The 24,594-nt window shown below is 38.8% G+C and overlaps 1 protein-coding gene across 2 annotated transcripts; it reads right to left on the reverse strand.

The window, feature by feature from the left end:
- Positions 1 to 17,626: 17,626 nt before the first annotated feature.
- Positions 17,627 to 24,343, reverse strand: LOC107831604 (putative ethylene response sensor 1). Of its 2 annotated transcripts, XM_075244381.1 has the most exons (7): positions 24,003 to 24,343; positions 23,772 to 23,906; positions 21,099 to 22,027; positions 19,195 to 19,563; positions 18,827 to 19,093; positions 18,254 to 18,381; positions 17,627 to 18,056 (listed from the first exon to the last, which is right to left on the reverse strand). In XM_075244381.1, exons 3-7 carry the CDS (start codon positions 22,005 to 22,007, stop codon positions 17,816 to 17,818), a joined length of 1,914 nt encoding a protein of 637 aa, XP_075100482.1. In that variant the 5' UTR covers positions 22,008 to 22,027; positions 23,772 to 23,906; positions 24,003 to 24,343; the 3' UTR covers positions 17,627 to 17,815. The 2 variants fall into 2 exon arrangements, with proteins under 2 accessions (XP_075100482.1, XP_075100483.1); XM_075244382.1 differs by lacking the exon at positions 23,772 to 23,906 and having other exon boundaries at positions 24,003 to 24,220.
- Positions 24,344 to 24,594: the final 251 nt, after the last annotated feature.

Consider the following 24,594-nt stretch of genomic DNA (forward strand, 5'->3'; position numbering starts at 1 on the left):
AGGGCCTGAGATATGTACGCCACGAGGTGACTTGATTGATATGAGGCCGAGGGCCAAGTGATGATGCCACGAGGTGGCTTGATATTGCGCTTGGGCCGTAAGGGGCCCCTCCGGAGTTTGTACACCCTTAGTGAGCGCGGATACCCATTGTGATGTGATATTGAGCCCAAGGGGCTGGTATTGTTCTATGTGATTGCCCGAGGGGCTGGTATTGTTCTGAGATGTTGCCCGAGGGGCGGATTTGTTGATACTGTGCCCGAGGGGCAAACCTTTATGTGGTTACTTTTCATAATTGATTGTCAATTACCTGCATAATCATTGAAAAAGGCTTTTCATGAAACTACATTTGAGATAAAGAATTTTACCTATCCTTCGCTGATTTACTGATTTTTACTTGGTTTTACTGCTTCTTTGTAGAATGTTTTGTGCCTTACATGATTTCTTGCTTTCAGTCTTTATTTACATTTGTTACTCACTAAGTTGGAGTACTCACTTTACTCCCTGCACCCCTATGTGCAGATTCAGGCATTGCTAATCCTGCCAGTGCGAGTTGAGAGCTCTCGGCGAACACTCGGAGTTCACGAGGTAGCTGTTTGACGTCCGCAGACCCGTGTTTCTCCCTATTTGTCATTCTATCTCTATATCAGACAGTTTGTAATAGCTTATAGACTTTTCAAACTTGTATTAGAACTTGTAGATGCTCATGACTAGTGACACCCCAGTATCGAGCTGTGTTGGGTTATTTCCGCGAATTGTGCTATCATCTGTTAACTTTGGATTATCTTATCATGCTTTAGATTTATTTCTTATGGTTTAACTGTTAATAATTGGAAATAGGAAGTGTCGACTCGCCTTGTCTTCACGAGAGGCGCCATCACGACCGGGTTTGGGATTTAGGGTCATGACAATATATATATATATATACAAGCATATCATACTAAAATCAAAAGCAGCTCCGGATCAAGTGGAGCACGCCAACTCTCGCTGATCAAGGATCCTAAGAAGGGGGACCGTCAGCTTGCCTACCTGCACCTGCAGGCATGAAATGCATGCCTCATGAAATAGGGCGTCAGTACGAAAAATGTACTGAGTATGTAAGGCATGAAAATCAGTACGTAAAAGACATAGATGAAACATGAAATAAAGAAATCCATTTATAAATCTGAATAACTTTGTAAATTCTGAAATATTTATAATGTCATACACGTGCATATAAATGCCGTGTCATGCATAGGTAGAGGGTGTACATAATATCATCAAGCCTCTGAGGGCATCCCATCATATCATCTCGGCCACTGTGGGCAACATCATCAACATATACCAACTAATCAGGTGGTGGTGCGTATATAATGCCGTAATCTTTTCCCATATCCAATATACATATATTTACATATATACACATATATATAAATACGCGTATATAACGTCATCTGGTCATGGGTCAATGCACATGTATAAATGAATGAAATGCATGAAAAATATGTAATAATCTCAATATTCCTTTTGGATAAACTTTTTCAACTGCGTTTTATTCTGGGACCTATGAACATAAGATATAATAAAAAGTCACATGAGGAATCAAGAACATAGACCCCTAGTATTTCTATGAATAGAGTCGTTTATGAAAACTATGTGTTTGCTCGTTTCGTTCGTATAGTATAGATCATGACAAAAAGAAAGAAGGGATAGCCGTAATACACCTGGAGTAGGAAAAAACTCCGTATAATATTCTTGGAGAAGATAGCACCGTACCCCTTAAGAACCGCAAAATTTTACGTTGCTACGATTCTAACAATTCGCGTTGGAATTGTGTTGTTGCAAGAATTTTGTTGGAGCCTTTGTGAATTGAATTTAGCTTCTATTATTGAAGTTACTTTGAACTAGAAAGAGTGATATCTGGTTAAAGAACTATCAATCAAGAACACCTTTGCTATGTCGATATTTGGCAGAGATCAGAAAGCTTTGCAAGAGCTTTTGGCAAAGAAAATGGAGAACATGGTCAGGGATTATCTAGAAAGACAAGTTAAGTGATGCAAGCCTACTATAAGAGAGATAACATACTGTGATGGGACAAGTGAAAATGTAACAAGACTTATAGTAATCTTAATTGTTAAATCCTTACTAACCTTAGGTAGCCACCTAGACACCAAATAACTAAGAGTCATTCTCTTGGTTTTGTGGCCTTCTGCCACGTTTTTTTTTGGGGGGGGATTAATTTTATCCACTAATTTTATTAATTAACTAGGTAATGTCTCGTTACCCGATAATTAACCAATAACCCATATAATTAAGAATTATCTCAAATTACTTAAAATTCTACTTATTTTTAATATACTTTATACATCATACTACTGTGGTCATATGGTACCTTGTATGGTACTAGTTCATAAATATCGGGTATTATCGCTCGACCCATATTTTATCGCAAATCGGCAACCTTCAACGACTCTTGTTTTCTTTAATTCGTGTACCCTTTATCATTCATGACATTTTCTTATTGCTTGTTATAAATAGCATAAATACATAAACCTTAAGATAATCTCATCCCCGAGTCTACGTCGGTAAACTGAAGACGACGTTTTAACGTGCGAAAATGCAAGATGTAACATTGAGACAACTTAGGAGATGCCAGATAGTTCCTAGAGATAAAGATCTTAGTACTTATGTAGTCAATATCCGCTCCGATGGCCAATTTCCCAAAAAAGTGGTTCGCCAAATTTGAAGTGAATGTCAGTATTTGGGAGCAAACACCCGAGTACGTGATTTGTCTAGGGGCGATATATTACTTGGTTATGTCGCTTGGTATGGAAAGAGAGTCACGACAAATGATGAATCTGAAAGGCGTAAAAGGCCTCATATCCAAGAATTTGTCGATGCATCGTAGGAACAATGGGCTTGGTTAGCCAAAGAGAATGACTATAGGGCTAGCATAAGCAAACTAGAAGGGAAAATCAGAAACATAAATTTGATAGTGGTTTGCAGGCCATTGTGGATGAAAGAGAAAAGAAAAGGTTGGACCGAGAAAATGAAGCCCTCCGAGCTTAGATTCAGAGGATGAAGATAATCGCTAAAAACCCGAGAAGAAGCAAAAAAGATGAAAGACTCATAAACAGTCTTAGGCGAAAAGTGTGTGATTATGGGGCTGACCTGGCAAATACCGAGGATGAATTGGCGAAAGCTCGGGAAAAATTGGCAAAGAATGCAGAAGAACGGACAAGGTTTGCTCAGTAGCTAAGGCAAAAGTATGATAGAGGAGTCACGTTTTGAAAGAAGAAGCTGACTACTCTTGAAAATGAAATGGCTCAACAAACAAAGAATTTCAAAGCGGAAAGAGAGCATTGCTATACATTGATGTCCTGATTGGAAGAAGACATGCAGCAATTGCAAGAGCAAAATCATACTGCCACACAAGTGTTGGAGGCCCGGTCTCAGCAAATTGGACGCCTGCTCCAAGAGAAAGGTGTCATTAGAATGAGGGTTAAAGAAATAGCTGATTATGTTGTGATAAAGTGCCATGAATGCGAAGATATGACCAGGTCCATGTTCTTTGCTGTTGTGATGACCTTTATCCGTCAGGTGATGGCTGATTTAGAGTACCTTCAAGAAGAGATTACACACAGGCCCGCGTCGAGAATGACTGATGTCCTGCGGGGCCCCGGAGTAGCATTGGAGGCTTTTATGTATTCCTGACTTTCTTTTGGCTTTGAGTCTCTACTTCACCTTTTCGAGTCTGTTAGTCTTTTCGAAATCTGTTTGTTTTTCTGTTTTGAGTTTGTATGTCAGATTCTTTGTAATAGAAAAACTCAAAAATATTTTATTTATTGAAAAATTGAAAACCCAAAATTTTCTTTTCATTTATTTCGCATTTATTCCCTGAACTACGTAATGATCTGATTCATGCGACGTCGTGATATGTAGGCAATCCCTATAGGATTCAATCATAGCTATAGACAATCTAAGTGAAAATAAACCAAAAAGAGTAAAAAGAAAGAGAGAAAGAAAAAGGAAAAATTGTGTGAAAAAGAGTGAAAAAAGAGTGAAGAAAGAAAAGAGCGAAAACAGCAAAAAAGGAAGAAAAGAATCAGGATTTGAAATTTGAGAAGAGAGATAGCAAAGTCAGGATGAAACACACAGCCATTACAAAACATTTAGAAACGTTTAACTGTTTAGGTGCATTGCATCACCAATATATCATTCCATATCTGTTAAATTTCTCAAACTAAACGGTTTGTTGTGTGGCAATTAGACAGGTCCTGTGTCAGGTGGTTGGTTTTGTGGTAATCTGGCTACCCATCCTTACTTCACAAGATCCAAAGATAGTGTTCCCATGGCTTCCAAAAGTAGCCTACCAATTATTGATCCTTCTAAGGATAGCCCAGTATTGGTTATCCCACAGTCAGAATCAGCAACTACTGAAGAAAATAGAATGTTGTGTTACCGTATGTTAGAGATGTGGGATGCTTGGTCTAATGGTAAAGAACCACCCAATGCAATTTCCTAAACTGCTTCCCAGGACAAGCAAAACCTCCAACGTCCCTATTCCCGTAACCAACCCATTCATTCCGTTTGGGTACCCCACCATATCAGCTAATTTCACCGGTATACCTTTTGAGGTTCGCCCCCAAGCACTGTTTTTAGGAGCATCTTCTACAGTATTCACCGCACCACCAGTCTCCACTATGGCACAGCCAACAGTGCCTAGGCCATGCTTCGAACCGCCAGCCTTCACTTTTCAAGTACCATAATTTCAGCTAGACACAGCCCATATCACCCCCAAACTCCTGCCCTCAGCACCCACAATACAAGTCTCTAGTAGAACAAGAAAGAATGGCAAGAAGCCCCAAGCAAGAGGAAATAGCTCGGAAAATGAAAAGTCTCGAGCAAAGTCTTAAGAACATGCAAGGCCTGAGTGGCCAAAAGAGTGGTTCTTACTCCGTTCTATGATAAGCTTGATATCCCGAGTTTCCCATTTACATTAAACTTGCCGAATAATCAAGTTAGAATCTTCCATGATTAACAATTCTTCCATATCCATGTCAACTGCCATATTCATACCCATAATGCAGGCTTCACATTCAGCGGTGTTATTCGTATAGAAGAAACAAAGTCGGGTTGTGGCCGGATAGTGCTGACCAGTAGGCAAAATTAAAATTGCCCCAATGCCGACACCTTTTGCATTTACAGTTCCATCAAAAAATATTTTCCAAGCATTGGTGTCTTCTGGAATTACTTCAATTAAATTTACTTCCTCGTCTGGAAAGTAAGTATGTAGGGGTTGGTATTCATTATCAACCGGGTTCTCAGCTAGATGATCTACCAAGGCTTGAGCTTTCAACGCCGTGCGGGTGACATAGACAATGTCAAACTCAGTGCACAAGATTTGCCATTTTGCTAACCTTCCTGTGGGCATTGGTTTTTGGAATATGTACTTCAGAGGATCCATTCTGGTTATGAGATATGTGGAGTAGGCCAAAAGATAATGTCTAAGCTTTTGGGCGATCCAAGTTAGGGCACATCAAGTTCTTTCCAACAAAGTATACTTGGCTTCATAACTGGCGAACGTCTTGCTCAGATAGTATATGGCTTGCTCTCTCTTCTCTTTCACATCATGTTGCCCTAGGACACACCTGAAAGAATTTTCCAAGACTGTCAGGTACAAGAACAAAGGTCTCCCAAGCTCTAGTGGAACCAACACTGGTCGATTCGAAATGTATTCTTTGATTTTGCCGAAATCTTCTTGACACTCATCCGTCCATCTAATTGCCGCATTTTTCTTCAATTGCTTAAATATGGGCTCACATGTGGTAGTCAGATGAGCAATGAACCTGCTGATGTAATTCAATCTTCCTAGCAGACTCATGACCTCTTTCTTGGTTCTTGGAGGTGGCAAATCCCGAATAGACTTTATCTTTGTTAGATCTAACTCGATACCCCTACGACTGACTATAAAACCTAGAAGTTTCCCAGATGGAACTCTGAATGCACATTTAGGTGGATTCAATTTCAAGTCATACTTGCGCAGGCGCTCAAAGAACTTTTTCAAATCCTGCACATGGTCTTCCTGCATTCTAGATTTAATGATCACATCATCCACATACACCTCAATTTCCTGGTGCATCATGTCATGGAAGATGGAAATCATAGCTCTCATGTAAGTGGCCCCGGCATTTTTCAAACCAAATGGCATGACCCTGTAACAGTAAGTGCCCCGGGGTGTGGTGAAAGTTGTCTTTTATGCGTCTTCTTCATCCATCAGAACCTGATGATACCTAACATAACAATCCACAAAATATTGCATCTCATGTTTGGCACAGTTGTCATCAAGAATATGGATGTTTGGCAATGGAAAGTTGTCCTTAGGGCTTGCTTTGTTCAAATCCCGATAATCAACACACACTCGGTTTCTCCCATCTTTCTTTGGCATTGGAACCACATTCGCCAACCATGTGGTGTATCGGACCACTCGGATCACACCAACTTTCAACTATTTGGTGACTTCTTCTTTGATCTTATCACTGATATCTGTTTTAAACTTTCTCTGGTTTTTTTGGACGGGTGGATAACTGGGATAAGTTGGAAATTTATGCACTACCAAATCAACACTCAGTCCTGACATATCATCATAGGACCATGCAAACACGTCTTTGAATTCAAACAACAGTTGGATCAATGCATCTCTAGTTCTTTCATCGGTGTGAATGCTTATCATGGTTTCCCGGACCTCTTCTGGACTATCCAAATTAACCGTCTTAGTTTCATTTAAGTTTTTCATAGGCTTATTCTCAAATTGTTCCAGTTCTTGATTTATTTCCCTAAAACTCTCATCTTTATCATATTCTGGTTCTTGATTCATTATTTCATAGTTAGACAGTGTTTTAGGATTTGGGCATGAAGTCTGCAAGCATGTCATGTTATTTAAGTCCGCATTATTAGAACTGAAAAGAAAAGGATAATAAAAATAGCAAAATCAAAATAAAGGAAAAGAAGATATCCATTGACGATGAAATATTGATTTCATTTCATTGAATTGAAGATAGGAGGATTTACATCGAAATCAAAAGACAAGAAAATAAAAACATTCAAGTTACATCCTGAAATAACTCGTAATGTAGAAAAGATGGCAAGACTGGACTACCGGGATTCCCGCCTGACAGGGAATGAGGTAGCTTTCCAGTTCTGAAACTTGTCATTTGGTCCCATGTACAGCACCTCAGCAGTGCTCGTGCCTTCCCCCGGCTGGACCATGTGGGACTCATACAACATTTGTTTCATTTGCTTTACAAATATCCTTAATCTCCTCGGTCGTGAAGGCTTCTTCTTCCTCTTCTTCTCCATACTTGGGTTTAACAAATGACTTAGAGAGATGCGGAACGGGCTGAGGTAGGTTCCACCCATTTTTCTTGCACTCATCAGCCCATTTTATGTCGGCTTTTGTAGCTTGGAAACCTACGCCGAAGAACTTCTTACTGGCGGTCAAAGTGATGGGCTGTGTGATGCCTTGTAGAGATACCCCGAGCCATTTCCTGGGCTTGTACCCATGTTTAATCATTTCACTAGCTACCATGACCGATGCATTTGATAAGCAAGGTTGAGGAAATAGGGTCCCTTCCTTGCACTGGTCGGCAACCACAATTTCAAAGGCTTGATAGACAATGTGCTCACTTCTTTCTCTAGACTCGAGACACGAGACTGATGGGTCCCTATAAATGGACTGTTCATCCTCCTCGTGGACAACAATTTCTTGGTTTCATGTTCAAACTTGACCATTTGGTGGAGAATGGAGGGCACACCCCCTGCAGCGTGGATCCATGGTCTTCCTAGGAGAAAATTATATGAAGTATCCATGTCCAGAACCTGGAAAGTCACTTCAAAGTCCACAGGTCCAATGGTTAGAATCAAATCAATTTTCCCTATCGTATCTCGCTTGGCGCCATCAAAAGCGCGCACACGAACATTGTTCGGTCTAATCCTTTATGTCCCGATTTCCATCCTCTGTAGCATTGAAAGAGGGAAAATGTCGACTTCGAACCCACCATCTAGCATAACCCTCTTCACATAATAACCTTCACATTTGACAGTCAAGTGAAGGGCTTTATTGTGGGCAGCTCCCTCTGGAGGAAAGTCATTGCGGCTGAAGGAAATCCGGTTGACTTCAAAAAATCGCTCAGCCATTTTTTCCAATTGTTCGACTGAAGTTTCAATCGGGATATACGCCTCATTCAATGTTTTCAGAAACACCTTCTGATATTCATTTGAGCTCATCAGCAAGGATAAAAGTGAAACGTGGGAAGGAGTCTTCCTGAGTTGATCAATTATGGCATATTCCGAAGTTTTCATTCTTCGGAAAAACTCTTCCGCTTCTTCAGTACTCATCGGTTTCTGGAACGGAAACCTTTTCTCCTTATTTAGCTTTGATTTGTTCAGCTCTTCTAGGTTGTGGTATCTCCTAGATTGGTTATTTCATTTACTTCTCCCGTGACTTCCTTTACTTTGTACATGATCACTGTCTTGTTGTAATTCCAAGGAACTGTAGTGGGGTCTCTCATAGGGCTCTGTGGTGCACGGCTGATAACCACGGGCTCAGTCAGCCTTGGTGGAATTATGCCCCCCCCCCCCCCCCCGCACCACATAAGTGCCTTTGGGAACGTACAACTTTGGCACCTCCAGAGTGACTTTCCTTTGCTCAAATCTTTTGGGAGTTTTCAACACGAGTTGTTCCTTCCTCGGGGCCCTAGGAACGTAGAGAATGGCATCCTTAGCATGTGCTGCCCCTGTCTTTGTTTTCACAGCCTTTTCTGCTACTTGAGGTGTTGAATTGATATTTTTCTCATTTCTAGCTTGTTTTGCCACCGCTTTGGGTCTATTTTCTGAGTCGGCAATGGCAATGATATCTTTCAAATCCGGATTGAATTCCTTCTCCTCTCAGATCATCCCAATGATCGGCCTATTGTTGTAAGCCGGTAACAGGTTGTTAGTAACATTGGGGACGTCCTCGTCCCTCAACACCACTCGCTTTTGTTCTATCAAATTCTCCACGACCCTCTTGAGAGTCCAATAATTCTCCGTATCATGTCCCTCTTCCCCTGAATTATAGGCACACCTAGTGCCAGGCCGGTATGATGGAGATTTTGAATTTTGCCGGTTTGGAGGCACAAATTGCAATAGACCCATCTGGACTAACTTCAGAAACAAGCTAGAGTAAGACTCACCAATAGGGGTGAAATCGCTTTTCCTGGGAGGCTCACGGGGGCATGTATTATATTGGTAGTTGTTCTATGGTGCACGTGGGTTATATGGAGCTTGGTGAGGATGGTTATTTCTGGAAGGTAGAGCTCAGTTTTGGTTGTAGTGTTGTTGTGGCCGTGCGTAGGGTTGGGAATTCATCACCGCATAGGGAGGTAGTGCCACGACATATACTGCATCTTGGTAAGGGTAGTAGTGTTGCGGGGTTCTGGAAGGCGGGAAAGAATAATCACGGGATCAACGAGAGTTTCTCGAACCTGAAGCCATCATGGCTCCTTGTTCCCTCTTCTTCCGATTTGCTAAACCTCCTGAGCTGTTCTGGATAGCTTGGGAAGTGGCTCTTAAATAAGATTGACTTATGATGCGGCCAATTTTCAAGCCGTTTTCTACCATTTCTCCAATTTTTTTGGCATCCGCGAACGGTTTGCCCATGGCAGACATCATGTTTTGGAAGTAATCGGCCTCTTGGGCCTACAAGAAAACATAGACCATTTCTATCTCATCCATCGGTGGTTTCACTCTTGCTGCCTGCTCACGCCACTTGATAGTGTATTCACGGAAGTTTTCTGTGGTTTTCTTCTTAAGATTGGTCAGGGAATTCCTATTTGAAGCTATATCAACATTAATTTGAAATTGCCTGACAAAATCTTGGACCAAGTCGTCCCATATATGCAATGGGAAATGTCCTTGTCCATGTACCATTATGGCGCAATTCCTGTCAAGCTCTCCCCAAAATAGGCCATCAAAAGTTCTTCTTTTCTATCCACCCCTCTCAGCTAATTGCAATATCTTTTCAAATAGGCGATCGGGTCTCCATGCCCGTCGTATCTTTCAAATTTTGGCATTTTAAAGCCAACGGGCAGATGAACGTAAGGAAACACTCTTTTGGACACTCAGGCCTTGCATGTTCTTAAGACTTTGCTCGAGACTTTTCATTTTCTGAGCTATTTCCTCTTGCTCGGGGCTTCTTGTCGTTCTTTCTTGTTCTACTAGAGACTCGTATTGTGGGTGCTGAGGGTAGGAGTTTGGGGGTGATGTGGGCTGTGTCTAGCTGAAATTATGGTACTTGAAACATGTGGAAGATCTTAGCAAACGGTTCAAGTCCGTCGAGTTCAGGTATATTCCTCGATTCCATAATGAGTTAGCTGATGCACTAGCTACTTTGGCCTCAATGTTGCCGTATGTGGGCAATGTCCATATTGATCTACTGGAAATCCAAATTTGAGAAAGTCATGTTTATTGCAATGCAGTTGAAATAGAACTAGATATTCAACCATGGTATCATGATATCAAAAGGTTAAGGAATATCCCAAGCAAGCCAGTAGAGACCAAAAGAGAACCATTAGAAGGCTTGCTAGTAGTTTCTTCTTGAGTGGAGCCGTCTTGTACAAAAGAACCCCAGATTTGAATCTTTTGAGGTGCGTAGATGCCCAAGAGGCTGGAAAGATCATGAACGAAGTGCATTCAGAAGTATGTGTGGCCCACATGAACGGATATGTCCTTGCAAAGAAAATCCTTCAGGAAGGTTATTACTGGATGACCATGGAAAAGGATTGCTTCAGTTTTGTTCGAAAATTCCATCAGTGTCAGATACACGGTGACCTGATTCATGCACCGCCTTCAGAGTTGCATCCTATGTCAGCACCTTATCCATTCGTCTCCTGGGGTATGGATGTCATTGGGCCCATCAAGCCAAAAGCTTCGAATGGGCATAGATTTATCTTGGTCGCCATTGATTATTTTACAAAGTGGGCTGAAGGACTCACTTTCAAAGTCGTCACCAAGAAAGTGGTGGTGGACTTCATGCATTCAAACATTATTTGTCGTTTTGGTATTCCTAGAACTATCATTACAGACAATGTTGCAAACCTGAACATCCACTTGATGAGGGAGGTATGCGAACAATTTAAGATTACGCATCGGAATTCTACCCCTTATCGACCCAAAGCTAATGGTGTTATTGAAGCGGCAAACAAGAATATCAAGAAGATCCTCAGGAAAATGATTCAAAGTTCTAGACAATGGCATGAAAAGCTATCTCTTGCATTATTAGATATCGCACAGCCGTGCGCATATCAGTTGGGGCCACACCCTATTTATTGGTTTATGGTACTGAAGCCATAATAAGATTCCCTCTCTTCGAATCATTGTTGAAGTTGAGATCAAGGATGATGAATGGGTCAAGACTCGGTTGGAACAATTAACTATGATTGTGAAAAACGGATGGCCGCAGTTTGCCACGGGCAGTTGTACCAACAAAGAATGGCCCGAGCCTACAACAAGAAACTGCGGCCGATAAACTTTGAAGTGAGGAAACTCGTTCTGAGGCGTATTCTCCCGCATCATGAGGAAGCAAAAGGAAAATTTGCTCCAAATTGGAAAGGTCTGTACATTGTAAGAACACTATTGCCAAAATGTGCACTGTATTTGGGAGACATCGAAGGAAAGGATCTCGAAACAACTGTCAATGCAAATGCAGTCAAAAGGTATTATGTTTGACCCTTTTTACGCGATTTTAATGCTCTCTGATTGGGATAACGAAGGCTTTCATTCTCGCTACCCAAACACTACAAACCCTTGCAAACCCTTTGAGTTGTTTCCTTTTCTTTGATTACCCTCTTTGGAACCAGGAAGTCATTATGAAAAGTTAAAAAAAAAGAGAAAAAAATCAAAAATAAAGTTCTTTGAACTACGTTCGACTTGATTCCGGAAGGATACGTAGGCAGCCTCTCTCTCGGGTTTAGCCACACCAAAACAAAAATCCAAATTCCCCCAAAAGTGAAACTGGGGCAGATGTTATAATGTTTTGGTGATGGTTTTGCCTGAAAGGTTCCAAAGTTGCTATTCAGTCCAAATTCTTTTTACCCAAATCCTTTTCAAGTCCTTCCGATCAATCGACGAGAATGTTTAAAGAATTGGAGCAACATATGGTCTCCACTCTCTAGTTGATGATTTTCCAACATAGGGTCTCCAATCCCTAATTGATTTTATCTTAGACATAGGGTCTCCACTTCCTAGTCGTTTTTCCAACATAAGGTCTTCATTCCCTAGTTGATGCCAACATAGGATCCCCACTCCCTAGTTGATTCCAACATAACTTGATGCCAATATAGGGTCACCACTTCCTAGTTGATGTCAATATAGGATCACCACTCCCTAGTTGATGCCAATATAGGATCACCACTCCCTAGTTGATGCCAACATAGGATCACTACTCCCTAGTTGATGCCAACATAACTTGATGCTAACATAGGGTCTCCACTCCCTAGTTGATGCCAACATAGGGTCACCACTTCCAACATAGGGTATCCAATCCCTAGTTGATTTTAATTTAGACATAAGGTCTCTATTCCCTAGTCATTTTTCCAACATAGGGTCTCCAGTCCCTAGTTGATTTCATTTTTTAGATATAGGGTCTCCACTCCCTAATCTCTTTTTCCCAAGGATACACAATCCTGATTTTTATTGCTTCCAATAATGAAGTAGTATAGAGTTTTGGTTACAAATAACTCACGAAATTTTCCTAGTGAAAACTGGGGCAGAAAAATTCTGTTCGTTTGTTTATTTTGGTGTCTAATCAGGTTATACCTCGAGATACAGGGTTCGAGACGACCAAAAGAAGAAGTCGCAATCAAGAATAAAAGAAAAAGAAGTGAACTCAAAGTGCAGAAGCAGAGAAAAGATACGGACTACTCAAGACATGATTGAAGTCACAAGCTTTGCATATCTCGCCTTGATCCGAAAAACTGAAGAAAAATGAACCAGCACTTGCAGTTAACAAGCATCAAGATTCAGACTAGAGTTTGCATGAAGAACCAGCCAAGACTCAAGATCAAGCTTCAGAAGATTTATAGATAGGAATCTTGTAACTCGTAGCTGATAGGCTTAGTTAGTTTAGTTTTTTATTTTTATTTTGGTGTAATAAGAAGCTCAACAAGCAACAACAGTAGTGAAATCACAGTTTTCCGATAGTCCCAGCTACCAAAATTTCTAGAACTATACTGACTTGATTCCTTTATAGCCAAGGATATGTATGCAACCTCCGAAGGAAGGTTCGGTCAAACTTTTTCAAAATGCTTCCCATGGAGTATCAAATGGGCAAAAATTGTTCATAATTGCTCACTTTATCTTTGCCCGAAAACTCTTCATATTTCCGAGCAAAGAGGGGCAGCTATGAGCACGTAATTTTTGCCTCACCAAAAATACTCCCACAAAATCAATAAATAATTTTTTTTCTTAATTGTTTTTAATTTTGTTATAGATTTTTAGGAATTTTTGGTAATTATTTGTATTTAGTTGCAATTTTCATGCATTTTTAACACTTTTTTAAAATCATAGAAAATACCAAAAATATTCAAATCATCATTACATAGCATTTGTAGGTCTTAATTGCATTTACAATCTAATTGCATAAGTTGAATGCATTATTAAAACAAAAATCACAAAAATGATATTCATTTTTACATTTTAGCTTTTAGTGTTAAATTAGTAATTTTCTTTCATTAATTTAAAACTGCTTAATTGCGTAAAAAGTATAAATAGATAATTAGTTTAATTTTATAAATTACATTAATTTAGGATTTTAATTAATTTAATTAAAATTTAAAATTAAAGAAAATGAAAAGAAAAACAAAGAAAAAAAAAGAGAATTGGGCAAATTTTGTTGCAAAAATGATTTGGGCCATTTTATGAGCCCAGTTCCCTTCAGCCAGCCCAAACCCCTTTTATTTCGGTCCAGATTTCCCCCACTAAACCAAACGGCCCCGTTTTACCCGCTTAATCCCCACCGTTGATCCTATGTGATCTAACGATCCCCAACTCATCATCCCCCCACCCAAAACTGTCCTAACCGACCCCCCATACCCCCAAAACCCTAGCAACAACCTCACTCATCCCCCCTCACCTCTCTCTCTCACATCTGCCGCCGCCCATCGAAAATTGCCCACGGTGGCAGCGATACTCTAAACAGCCCCAAATTCTCACCAGCGGCTCTCCACACCCTTCTTATTCCAAATTCCCAAACCATTTCTCTCAAAAACCCTAAAAACTCCCTGTTTTTGTCACCCCTTTTGCACCTCCGCCGTCTGCCGCCGTCGGGAATCGCCCACGGCGGCGGCGCCACTCCAAACATCCCCATATTCTAACCAGGCAATCCTCATCCACCCCTCTCTTAAAATCCCATAACTATTTCCCCCAATTCCCTCTCGTTTCTTCAATTTGTAGATATGAAAATCCAAAACCCTAGCTGTCAACCCACTCTTCATCTTCTCAAAACAGACCCCATCAAAAACCCTAGGAACCCACCACCCTAAACCACCCCATCGGTGGACCGCCTCCAAATTCCTTCCAAATCACACCCTCTACTCCTCTCTTAATCCCTCTTTAAAAAAATCGAACCCCTAGCCCGTATCTGATTTTTTCAAAGGCCCTCGTGCCAAGATGTTCTATCAGGGACTCAAGTTCTGGATGGGTCTCTTAGCAAGAGGACTTTTGAAAACTAGGTCTCTTTCTACCAAGGAAATTCGATAGGTACACCAACCTCCCCTTGTTTTAATTACTTTTCTCACCTTTTCGGTTTAATTACTAGGTTTTGTATTTTCTGTGTTCATGTGTATAACCTGTTAGGATTCAATGAGTATTAGGTTTGTGTTTGCATTAATAGTTTACTTGCATGACCTCGATTAGATAATTACATTAGATTAATCATTTAATTTTGTTTGGTTTTGAGTATTCTTTGTTTTAAACTGTATAAACCTTCTCTTTGTTCTACTTGCATCCTTCAACATTGTTTGCCTAAATTAGATTAGTTATTTGTCCATCGTTGATTAGTTTAGAACTAATTAGGTTTTATAATTTCTGAGATTATTTCCTTTAGGTTTAAAAATTATTGGAGTTGAGAGTGGGGTTTTGATATGTGTACTAGGAGATTTTTTCCATTATTGGATTTTAAAAAGAAGATTGAGGTACAAGCTCAATTCTTTAAGCAGGCCTCGCCCAATCTGGGGTCCATGTGAGAGATAAATGTAATGAGATAAGAGGTTTTTAGGTCAGAAATGAGGTAAAAATACAAAGGTTAAAAGAGTAAAATTAAAAGAAGTTTCTAGAACAGGGACAGCTGTCCCAATTTGATTAGAAAAGAGATAGGGGTGAGAGTGAAATATCCAAAAATTAGACAGCTGTCTATTTTCTGTTTTAGAAAGGTGCCAGAAATTGGACAGCTGTCCATTTTTCTGTTTTGGAAAGATGCATATTTCCTGATTTTAAGGGAATGCTGGCAGATTCTCTGGTACCTCTCTTTCCTATCCTTTTGCATTCCTACTCTATATAAAGGACTACTCACTCACTCTCTCACACACACACATACATTAATTTTCAGCATATTCACCCTAAAAAAAGCATAGATTTAGACAAAAAAAAAATCAGAGTTTCATCTTCATCATCCACATTGATTTTTCACAAATTTTCTTCTGGGTTTGTACTGCTTTAGTTGTTGTGTTGCTCACCTTTCAATCAAGTTGTTGTGAGGTTTTGGGTTTAGCTGTCCTCAAGTTCAGAGATTTATTCTTCTATTCTTGTGTTCTTTGCTACTTGCTGCTTTTAGGTATGCTAAAACACTTCTGTAACTTTCTTTGAAATGCAAAAAATTAGGTTCATTAAGTTGTTGATTCCATGAATATGCCTATTTCGATTTTCTATGTATTCATCTTGCTACATGTGATTATATATGTTTTTTTTTTGCTAATATCAGTGTTTCAATATCAGTTCTTGGCTTATTAGATCATTAGTTGAAGTTTTGGTTGAAACCATTTTTAAACTAATTCAGTTGCTATTGATGTTCATCTATTCTGTTAAAGTATGTTAATAGTCAACATTTAAACTTCCCAAGATGCTAAATCATGTAACTTTTGGTTTGATGAAGAGTTGTACTAAATCTGTGTGATAGTAATGTGTTTTACATGAGAGAATGGAGGTTTGGAATAGCATGAGCCATGGCAGGCCAGAGTTTCGATTTCATGGGTTAGAAAGGGCATTTTTAATTCCAGAAAGTAGAAGTTTAGTGTATAGAAGTAAGCTTTATTGTAAAATCGAAGCTATGATACACGTTTGAGGTGCAGTGAGCTTTATAGAGTTTGGCAGTCTTTTACTTATTTATTTATTTTGGTATCTTATTTTGCTTTTCTTTTGACATTTGATTTAGTACAATTGGTCTTATAATATGAGATTCATTAGAAAAAAATGATAAACTTGGTAGACAGGGTTTGGTTTAGTTCTTTGATAAAAGTGGATAATTCATGTTTAGGTACAAGAGCCTGTGAATCAATTTTTATTTTATTTTTTTTATCTTGAGTATGATCGAAAAATCAATTTTAAATTTGGTCACCATTTCCGTTTGTAGTCCGCGTTTAAATTTGGACAGTTGCATGAGTAGATATCGACTGTTTTCATTCCTGTAATTCGCATGAACCATTCCATCTAAAATTTGTGCTTTATAATGGGCTTTTATGTCGTTGGGCTCAACTCGGAAGCCCAGTCATTGACTTACCAGTTTAAAATTCTGAACCTGGGTTGAATTTCACGTTGGTTTGGTATTCCCTCAGAAGTAGTTCAACAATAGTTAGTAGTTCATAGGATGGCCCTTAAGATAAATGTCCATCAATTACTAGATACTTCCAACAATTTAGATTAATTTAATTCTTCTAATTCCCAATAATTAAAATGTATAGTTCTTCCAGATTTCTTATCCATCATCAAAGGCCTTGCAATAATCTCAAAATAATTTAGGAAAATAATTTATGAACAACCGTAGTTTGCTTTATGCACGTTTTAAATAAATCATCGTGGCTATAGGTACGATTCCCGTGGCATAGTTACGATACATAATCCCCAATTCAGGCGTACATTTCTTCTGACCCGACCATAACTTCAAATAATAATTAAAATAAACATGTTGTAGATTGTGTGTGCGGTTCCCGTGACGTGATTCGCAATGTGTACAAAAACAAACGAGTGCACAACATCGCGACTCGTTCAAACAAATTCCATAATTGTTTAAAATAATTTTAAAGTGGTTCAAAGGTTTAAAAATGCATAATAGGTTTAAAACATGTAATAAATCAAATAATTAGGCCAATTATTAATAGTTGAGCCACCGTGCTAAAATCACGGAACTCGGGAGTGTCTCACACTTTCTCCCGGGTTAACAGAATTCCTTACCCGATCTTATGTGTTCGCATACCATAATACGAGTCAATTTCCTCGATTTGGGAATTTAAAATAAACTGGTGACTTGGGACACCATAACTTATTCCAAGTGGCAACTCTGAATAAATAATCACATTTCGATTCCCCTATCCCCTCGGGAAAAAGGAGGTGTGACATCAGGTTGTATAAAGCTAGCTATATAATTTCAATAGTGACATTTTCAAGATGCAAGCAATTTTCAGTCCTCTTTTTGGACACTGAATTAAGTAGTTACATTGAGTCACTGTCATGGGAGCATTCAGAACAGTGAATAAAACACAAATTCACAAATACTGGTCTAGTGTACTATGTCACCAATGTTTGTTGTCATTCACAAACTCCTTTGATAGCGTTGAACGGTCCCAACCATCCCACCATCATCTCCACGGAACTGTCTATACCTGAATAGATCATCACTACCTTGGTTCAACCTCCCTCTAGGGGCCATAGGTAGCAGAGGCAATGCGTTTGGATGGTTGCAGACTCCAAGTTTAACTACAAAGGTGATAGTGGTTCCCTTTCCTAGGCCCTCACTTTCAATCCAGATGTTACCTTTCATAAGTTGAATAAATCTGCATCCACCCCGCGTTTCAAATGTCAAATGAGTGCATGAATAATAGTACCAAGTCACACAAAACAGCATGCAAAACAACATATAAATAGCTATACCACAGAGAAAAATGAGGGTAAAAAGAGGATGTGTTGAAGCCTTTATAACATGGAAACTAGGAAAAAATAATGCTACCAAATTTACAATTTCAAAACATACCGTCTGCAGATGGCGAGCCCCAGACCTTCCCCTCCACTACTTCGATTTGATGTAGTTCGTGCCTCTGCAAATTTGGTGAATACGAGTGGGATGTCTTGTGGGCTAATGCCACACCCAGTATCTCTAACCTACAAGAACAACATAAATCTGAAACTGATTAATTTTCAAGTGAATGATAAAAATCTCTTTTTCTGATTGATATTCTCCTCAAGATGAAAATTTAGAACTGCAAGAAATGGAAAGGAAAGAAAAGAAAAGAAAACCTTCAAACAAACCTCCCACAACCATAAAGTAAACTGAAACCAAAAGGAGATACTGTCTGCAGGGCATGACCTATCTGAAGGAAAAAGTACATGTATCTTCACTTTTGATAGAAAGAAATATTTGTTTAGTGATCAAAGAGGATTTCGACTCGATTCCTAATTCCTTGCTGGCTTTGGAACCGAGAACACAAACTTTTTCCCCATACTAGCTAGCAAATAAATCTGGAAGTGTGCATTTGTATGCAAATTACATTTCCTCAAGAAACACGGTACAGCCATTTAGCCATGATAGAGGATAGAAATGCTCAACCTGGACGCGCAAATAAAACTGGCCATCACTTGGCATAGGGTACACTTCAGGAGGATGACAATCTCTCGCGTACTCTGGTTTAGCAACTGAAGCCTCAATTGAAATATGACCTTCTTTAGTGAACTTCACAGCATTTCCCGCCACATTTAAGAGAGTTTGAATAAGGCGTTTTGCGTCACCCACCGCAAGAATAGGTAAATCCAGAGCCAAAGCAAGAGTAATAGATAATTTCTTCAAAGAAGCAATTGGCTTTATCAAATTAACGGCCTGCAAATCAATGAAAAAATGAATTAATACTACCTGTTTACTAGAGGAAATCAGCATGTCACTGGTGTATGTTAGATATGCATAAGTTTGTGGTCATTTACCTCTCTTAAGATTCCATGAAGATTGAATGTTCCATTTTCTAGTTCAAGAATACCATCTTCAAGTCTGGAAAGATCTAGCACATCATTAATCAGTGTTGCCAGAAGATTGCTACTCTTCAGTATGGTCTCAATCATAACCCTCTGCTCTGGAGTTAAGTCTGTTTCTAAAAGCAGAGAGCACAAAGCAATAACTGCATGCATAGGTGTTCTCATTTCATGGTTCATCACAGCTAGGAAGTCGTTACGAGCGCGGATGGCCATCTCTGCTTCTTGACGAGCTACATCCAAAGCAATATTCTGTTCCATGAGCTGATCATGGGCACGCATGGACTCTTCTAAAATTGCAGCATGTGAAAGAGCGACAGCAACCTGATAACCGATTGCAATTAAAATGAGAATTCTAATTCAAAAATGAAATAGACAAGTTCTAATTTGTGTTCATGAGAAAATGTATAGCAACCTTGTTCTGATAGGTTTGCTATTAAGCGATTGCACTTACTAACAGTGACCAAATTCTAATTCAAAAAGAAAGGGACAAATTCTAATTTGTGTTCTTGACAAAACAACATATAGCAACCTTGTTCTGTTACGGTAGCTAATACATTAACTTTGGAAAGCAAGGGCAATGATTGAACATTAAACCAGCATAAATTTAACACTCCCTCCGTCCCAATTTATGTGGCACTGTTTGACTAGGCATGAAGTTTAAGAAAGAAAGGAAGACTTTTGAAACTTGTGGTCTAAAACAAGCCTTAATGTTTTGTGTGATTATAAATCATCTCACTAAGGGTTAACGACAAATTTTAAAGTAAAATTCTTTCTGAAAATATACAACGGTGACATTCTTTTTAGGACGGACTAAAAAGGAAAGAATACCATATAAATTGGGTCAGAGGGAGTAATGGAATAGAATCTAATTGACTAAAGAGAGCAGCTATTTCTGCACCTAAACATCCCTATCCACACTGCAATTAATGCATCCACCAGTGTAGACAAAATCCCTCGTGATGATTACAGAAAGACATAATCATTCTAGAGTTCCCAATTTATGCTCCACTATTCCTTTTTGTTTCAAAATAAATTAAAAAGAGGTAAGAAAAAGAAACGGAAACTCATCTCCTACCTCACTGTATCTCTTCGGTTTGTCTTCTTTCTTTCATCTCTCTTGCAGAAACTATATCTTATGTAATGTGACTATCTTTAGTGATTTATCTACAGGCAACACTATCCTCACCTTGAACTTTCATTTGGTGTACTGTTGAAGAATCTTTTTGTTGGTTAATCATCAATAAATTGGACGGAGGAGTTCATTATCACTGTATGCACTACCTATTCATTCTATGGATGCTTCGGCAGTAAGTTGCAAGGCACAAGGCTTCCAACAACAGAATTTCATTGACATAACCATACCAAAAACATTCTGGATAAAGAATTCGAAAGGAGAAAGTAATGGACCTAATCAAGAAGCGACACATAGTCCATGTGCTATCATTGAAAAGTAATAGTTACCAGCATAGTGCATATAGCATTATAAGTTTATAACAGACCATTAAGACAAGGATAATATAGTCCAAGCAAGTGAAATACATTAAAGATAGTGTGGATAAGTGTATCTTGAAGTGGAAATAGCTGCTCCGGTACATACAGTACAACCACTTCAGGGGTAGAATGAAGTAGTTGTGCAAAAATCGTTATCTTTTCCCATTTTGTGGTGGTCATTTGTCTTGATTTGGAAAGAATGAAAACCTTTATTCGCCAATACTAACGCATGAAGAGTAATGTGAAAATGCCAGTTCTTAATTAGACTATTCTTAACTCTGATGCATCATTGACCTGATAACATGCCTGGAAACTAGCCATATTTAACCAGTGGTTAATAAGATAAAGGAAGTTAGTAATAGAACCTGATCTGCGACGACTTGCACAAGTTCTAACTCATGATCACGCCACTTTCTTAGGCCATTCATCGGGAGGATCAGAACCATCACTGCGTAACTTTTAGTAGACAGTTCAGGCCAGTCATTAATATGAAAATTTGAGAGGTGTAGAAGAGGTACACGAACAGCAACTACTTCTGGTGGAATATATCTACCAGCAGTGTTCCTCATCCTTGCCAACGCATTTGTATGTGGAATCTGTATTGCTCCAGGGCTACTAAAAATCTCATTGATAATAGGAAGATTTATGGGCACAGTAGATCCCAGAGGTAATAGATTGTTGAGATTATGGGAAAGTTGCAAATTCAAGCCTCCTTGGCATGGCATCCACAAAGCACATTCTGCCAGGTCTAAGGTCCTACCTAGCTCCACAAGAGTAGTCTTCAGGATTGTGTGTCTGTCGAGTGTACTTCGTATCTCATGAGTCAACATTCTGACATGTCTACCAGTTTCTTCTTGTCTTATTATTAGGCCCATTTCCTTGTCAAGCTCTTCAGCTCGAGCTTTCAAGAACAATTCTCGCGTTTTAACACTTAGCAAATCAGGAATAATGTGAACAAGCATCAAAGCTGTGATACAGGACACAGCAGCTGTTAAAATTTTTGCTATAGTCATAACCACAGCGACCGTCTTAGAGTGCATAAAGAATGTCCACAAGCTAATAAAATGAGTTGCTCCACAGAGAACAATAAAAGCGCCAAACTGCATGAGGACCCATCTGTATGGGAAGCATGCAGATTTGTGGACAAAATAAATAAGCTCCAGCGGAATGGAAAAATAGGCAAAGGCAATGAAGAAATCTGAAAGGTATTGGTATTTAACCAGCAGGTCATCATTTGGTAGTAGAGCCTCAATGCAATCACAGGATTCCATCATCTAGTTTCGTCCCGAAGAATCTGAAAAGCACAGAATGAGGAACATTTCTCCATAAATGGGAAAAACAGACAAATAAAACACAGACAAAAAATGCATACGCCATCGTCCACGGCATCTTTATCATGTAGTGCACCCCTTTATTTATAGCAGCTTGATGAAAACAATGAATAAAGAGACATAACAAATGTAATAATGACTGGCAGAAAGCAGGACAGATTTTTGTTGGTTATTGCTTTTCCGAGTATTCGGGTGTTCCTAATCGCTGCAACCAAAAGACCGATTGGTGTCGTTTATATTAACACTGGTTAGCAGTTTAAGGAAAGAATTTTATAAGCTTCCCAAGCTGTCACATTTTATTCTGAATAGAAATTTCTTGATCTTCAGAAGGACGGAATAACATTTTTGATTTTAAACCCCCACTGTTTCCAGGATATCATAGTGTTAGCATTTATTTAAAAGGCGATTCATAATTTAAAATGCTTTTTGGACAAGAGATAATACGTTGTGAAAAGGTGTCATCCATTCTTAAAGGATACATATGTTCTTTGTTATAAGTTGTTTCCTATCTTAAAAGGTATGTTAGTTACTAGTTGAATTGCTGTAAACACCTATGCCAGGTCAGCGAAAAAGTCAAATCTTGTGTTTCCATGTCTTCATCTTTTTGCTACTTCACATTGTTACTCTTTTCAGGAGTTCGTTTCTTCGTTCACTCTGAATTCCTAGACTAAGAGTTCTCCGAAACTTCTATTTGAGTGCACATTAGAAGATTCCTGAGTGATTCTTTGTATCTTGAGCGTGCCTTGAACCGGTTTTTCACATCCAACACTCTATCTCTTCTCTTAGACTAGTTAACTAGTGTGTTTTGTCTGTAGATTAAATGTTCTTCTGAATGTTATCATCTCTAATATTTTTCGAACACGTAGCAGTACGGAAGGAAGAATAATAAGAAATTAAGTAGAGCACAGTGTCTTCTCCAACTCCAAGATATTTTTGGCCGTTTGCTGTCTTAGAGTATTTCTCCAGATGGAATGTTCCTCCATAATTCTTGTATTCACCTTCATTTCCATCATTATACATCTCCACTACCAAGGCAAAAAATAAAAACAAGGCAAGAAAAGAAAAAGAAAAAATAAGACGACCTCTTTTTCGCAGGACTCTCCAAAAAGGATACCTGTTTGTTTTCTGATGATTAATCTGTTAAGTGGTGACTGTGGTTTTTCCAACCTCCATGAGGCTATAAGAGTATGCTGTGGCAGATGGAGGGTACAGGTAATGGGTTCAATTTCGACATGGAGTATAGATACGGAAAATCACTAAAGTTTCAAAAAATATAAAATTTTGAACCCATAATTTGAAATGTGTAATGGGTTTTCCGGTAAGAATCTAAAGGTCGAACCCATAAATTTTAAGTCCTGGATTCACCTATGAGAGAGTATGGAACTAAAAGATTTGGTTCATGCCAATATAAATTTACATTCAATTCAACTTTCTCTTCAGTAATAGAGACGCATATATCCTAATAGCAAAATCATAATAGAATCACACTCAGTTTTTCTTTGCTGCTAATCTCTGCAACTATTAGCCCACAGATTTACAATGCCAACACCTACATACACTCAAAACAAACTTTAAAAGCTGAAAATAAAGCTACTGTTCGCAGTTCAATATCGAATTCCAGCATTCCACTTAACAAAACATTAAAATTACCACATACACACACACATACACACACACACCAAAAAAAGAAAAGAGCAGGAGAAAAACCAGTGAATCTCGCAAATTTTCAGAAAATTCAGCAACTTCGCGAGCTCTTCCTTGCTTTTAAGATGCTATATTTGCTGCTGCGACACATACGCTGTCTCGCAGCACATTTTCATTTTTATTTTTTTGATGCACGACCTACGATATGAAATCAGATCAGGCACACTATCCTTCTTACTTTTAGCGGAGAAAACAATGAAGAAAAAGGACAAATATGTGAAAGAGATATATTACAGTTGGAAAATCCGGGATCTGAGTAGCTACTTCTCACTGAACTACTACTACTCCATGTATGTTTGTTGGTTTGTGTATTTACGAGTTTCCATGAATTTGAGTTGTTTTTGTGCTTCTGTCGCCATTGAATTTTCCTTTTGGTTTTCTCTGATAATGCTCTGGATTTTTTGTTTGTTTTGGAAATTTGGATTTGAGAGGTGATTATCGAGAAGAGGCCCAACTAAAAGTGTCAAGTAAAGTGGAGGGAAGTAATTAAAGGAAAAGTCATCGGAATCACGCTTCTGACGTGAATCACTACACACGTGTAAAATGTTTTTCTTTGCCTTTTATTTCTCTTTTTGCTCGGATCTATTGGTCACTTGCGGTCTTCAATAGAGAATTTAGCGACCAAAATATCATAATTTGAATCTTATTAGTAAAAATTAGTATGCATTTAGATGGTCAATGAATGCTAATCGGCTCGTCAATATTGTTGAATGAAAAAAAAAAATGAGTGATTTCTTACCCATCTTATTAGATGTTCAGTGAAAAACTAAATATAATACGTTATATTCTTAAATAGGTTAATAATTCCTGGATAGAATTTAGAATT

The sequence above is a fragment of the Nicotiana tabacum genome, chromosome 22, assembly GCF_000715075.1.
Source record: "Nicotiana tabacum cultivar K326 chromosome 22, ASM71507v2, whole genome shotgun sequence".
Lineage (NCBI taxonomy): Eukaryota > Viridiplantae > Streptophyta > Magnoliopsida > Solanales > Solanaceae > Nicotiana > Nicotiana tabacum.

Excerpts from the sequence above, each read along its gene's own strand:
- LOC107831604 (XM_075244381.1), bottom strand. The coding sequence starts at position 22,007 with ATGATGGAATCCTGTGATTGCATTGAGGCTCTACTACCAAATGATGAC. Across the intron at positions 18,382-18,826 it reads AGTTTTATTTGCGCGTCCAG|GTTAGAGATACTGGGTGTGG; the intron begins GTTGAGCATTTC and ends TTGTTCTTGTAG. Across the intron at positions 18,057-18,253 it reads GGGCTCGCCATCTGCAGACG|ATTTATTCAACTTATGAAAG; the intron begins GTATGTTTTGAA and ends GGGTGGATGCAG.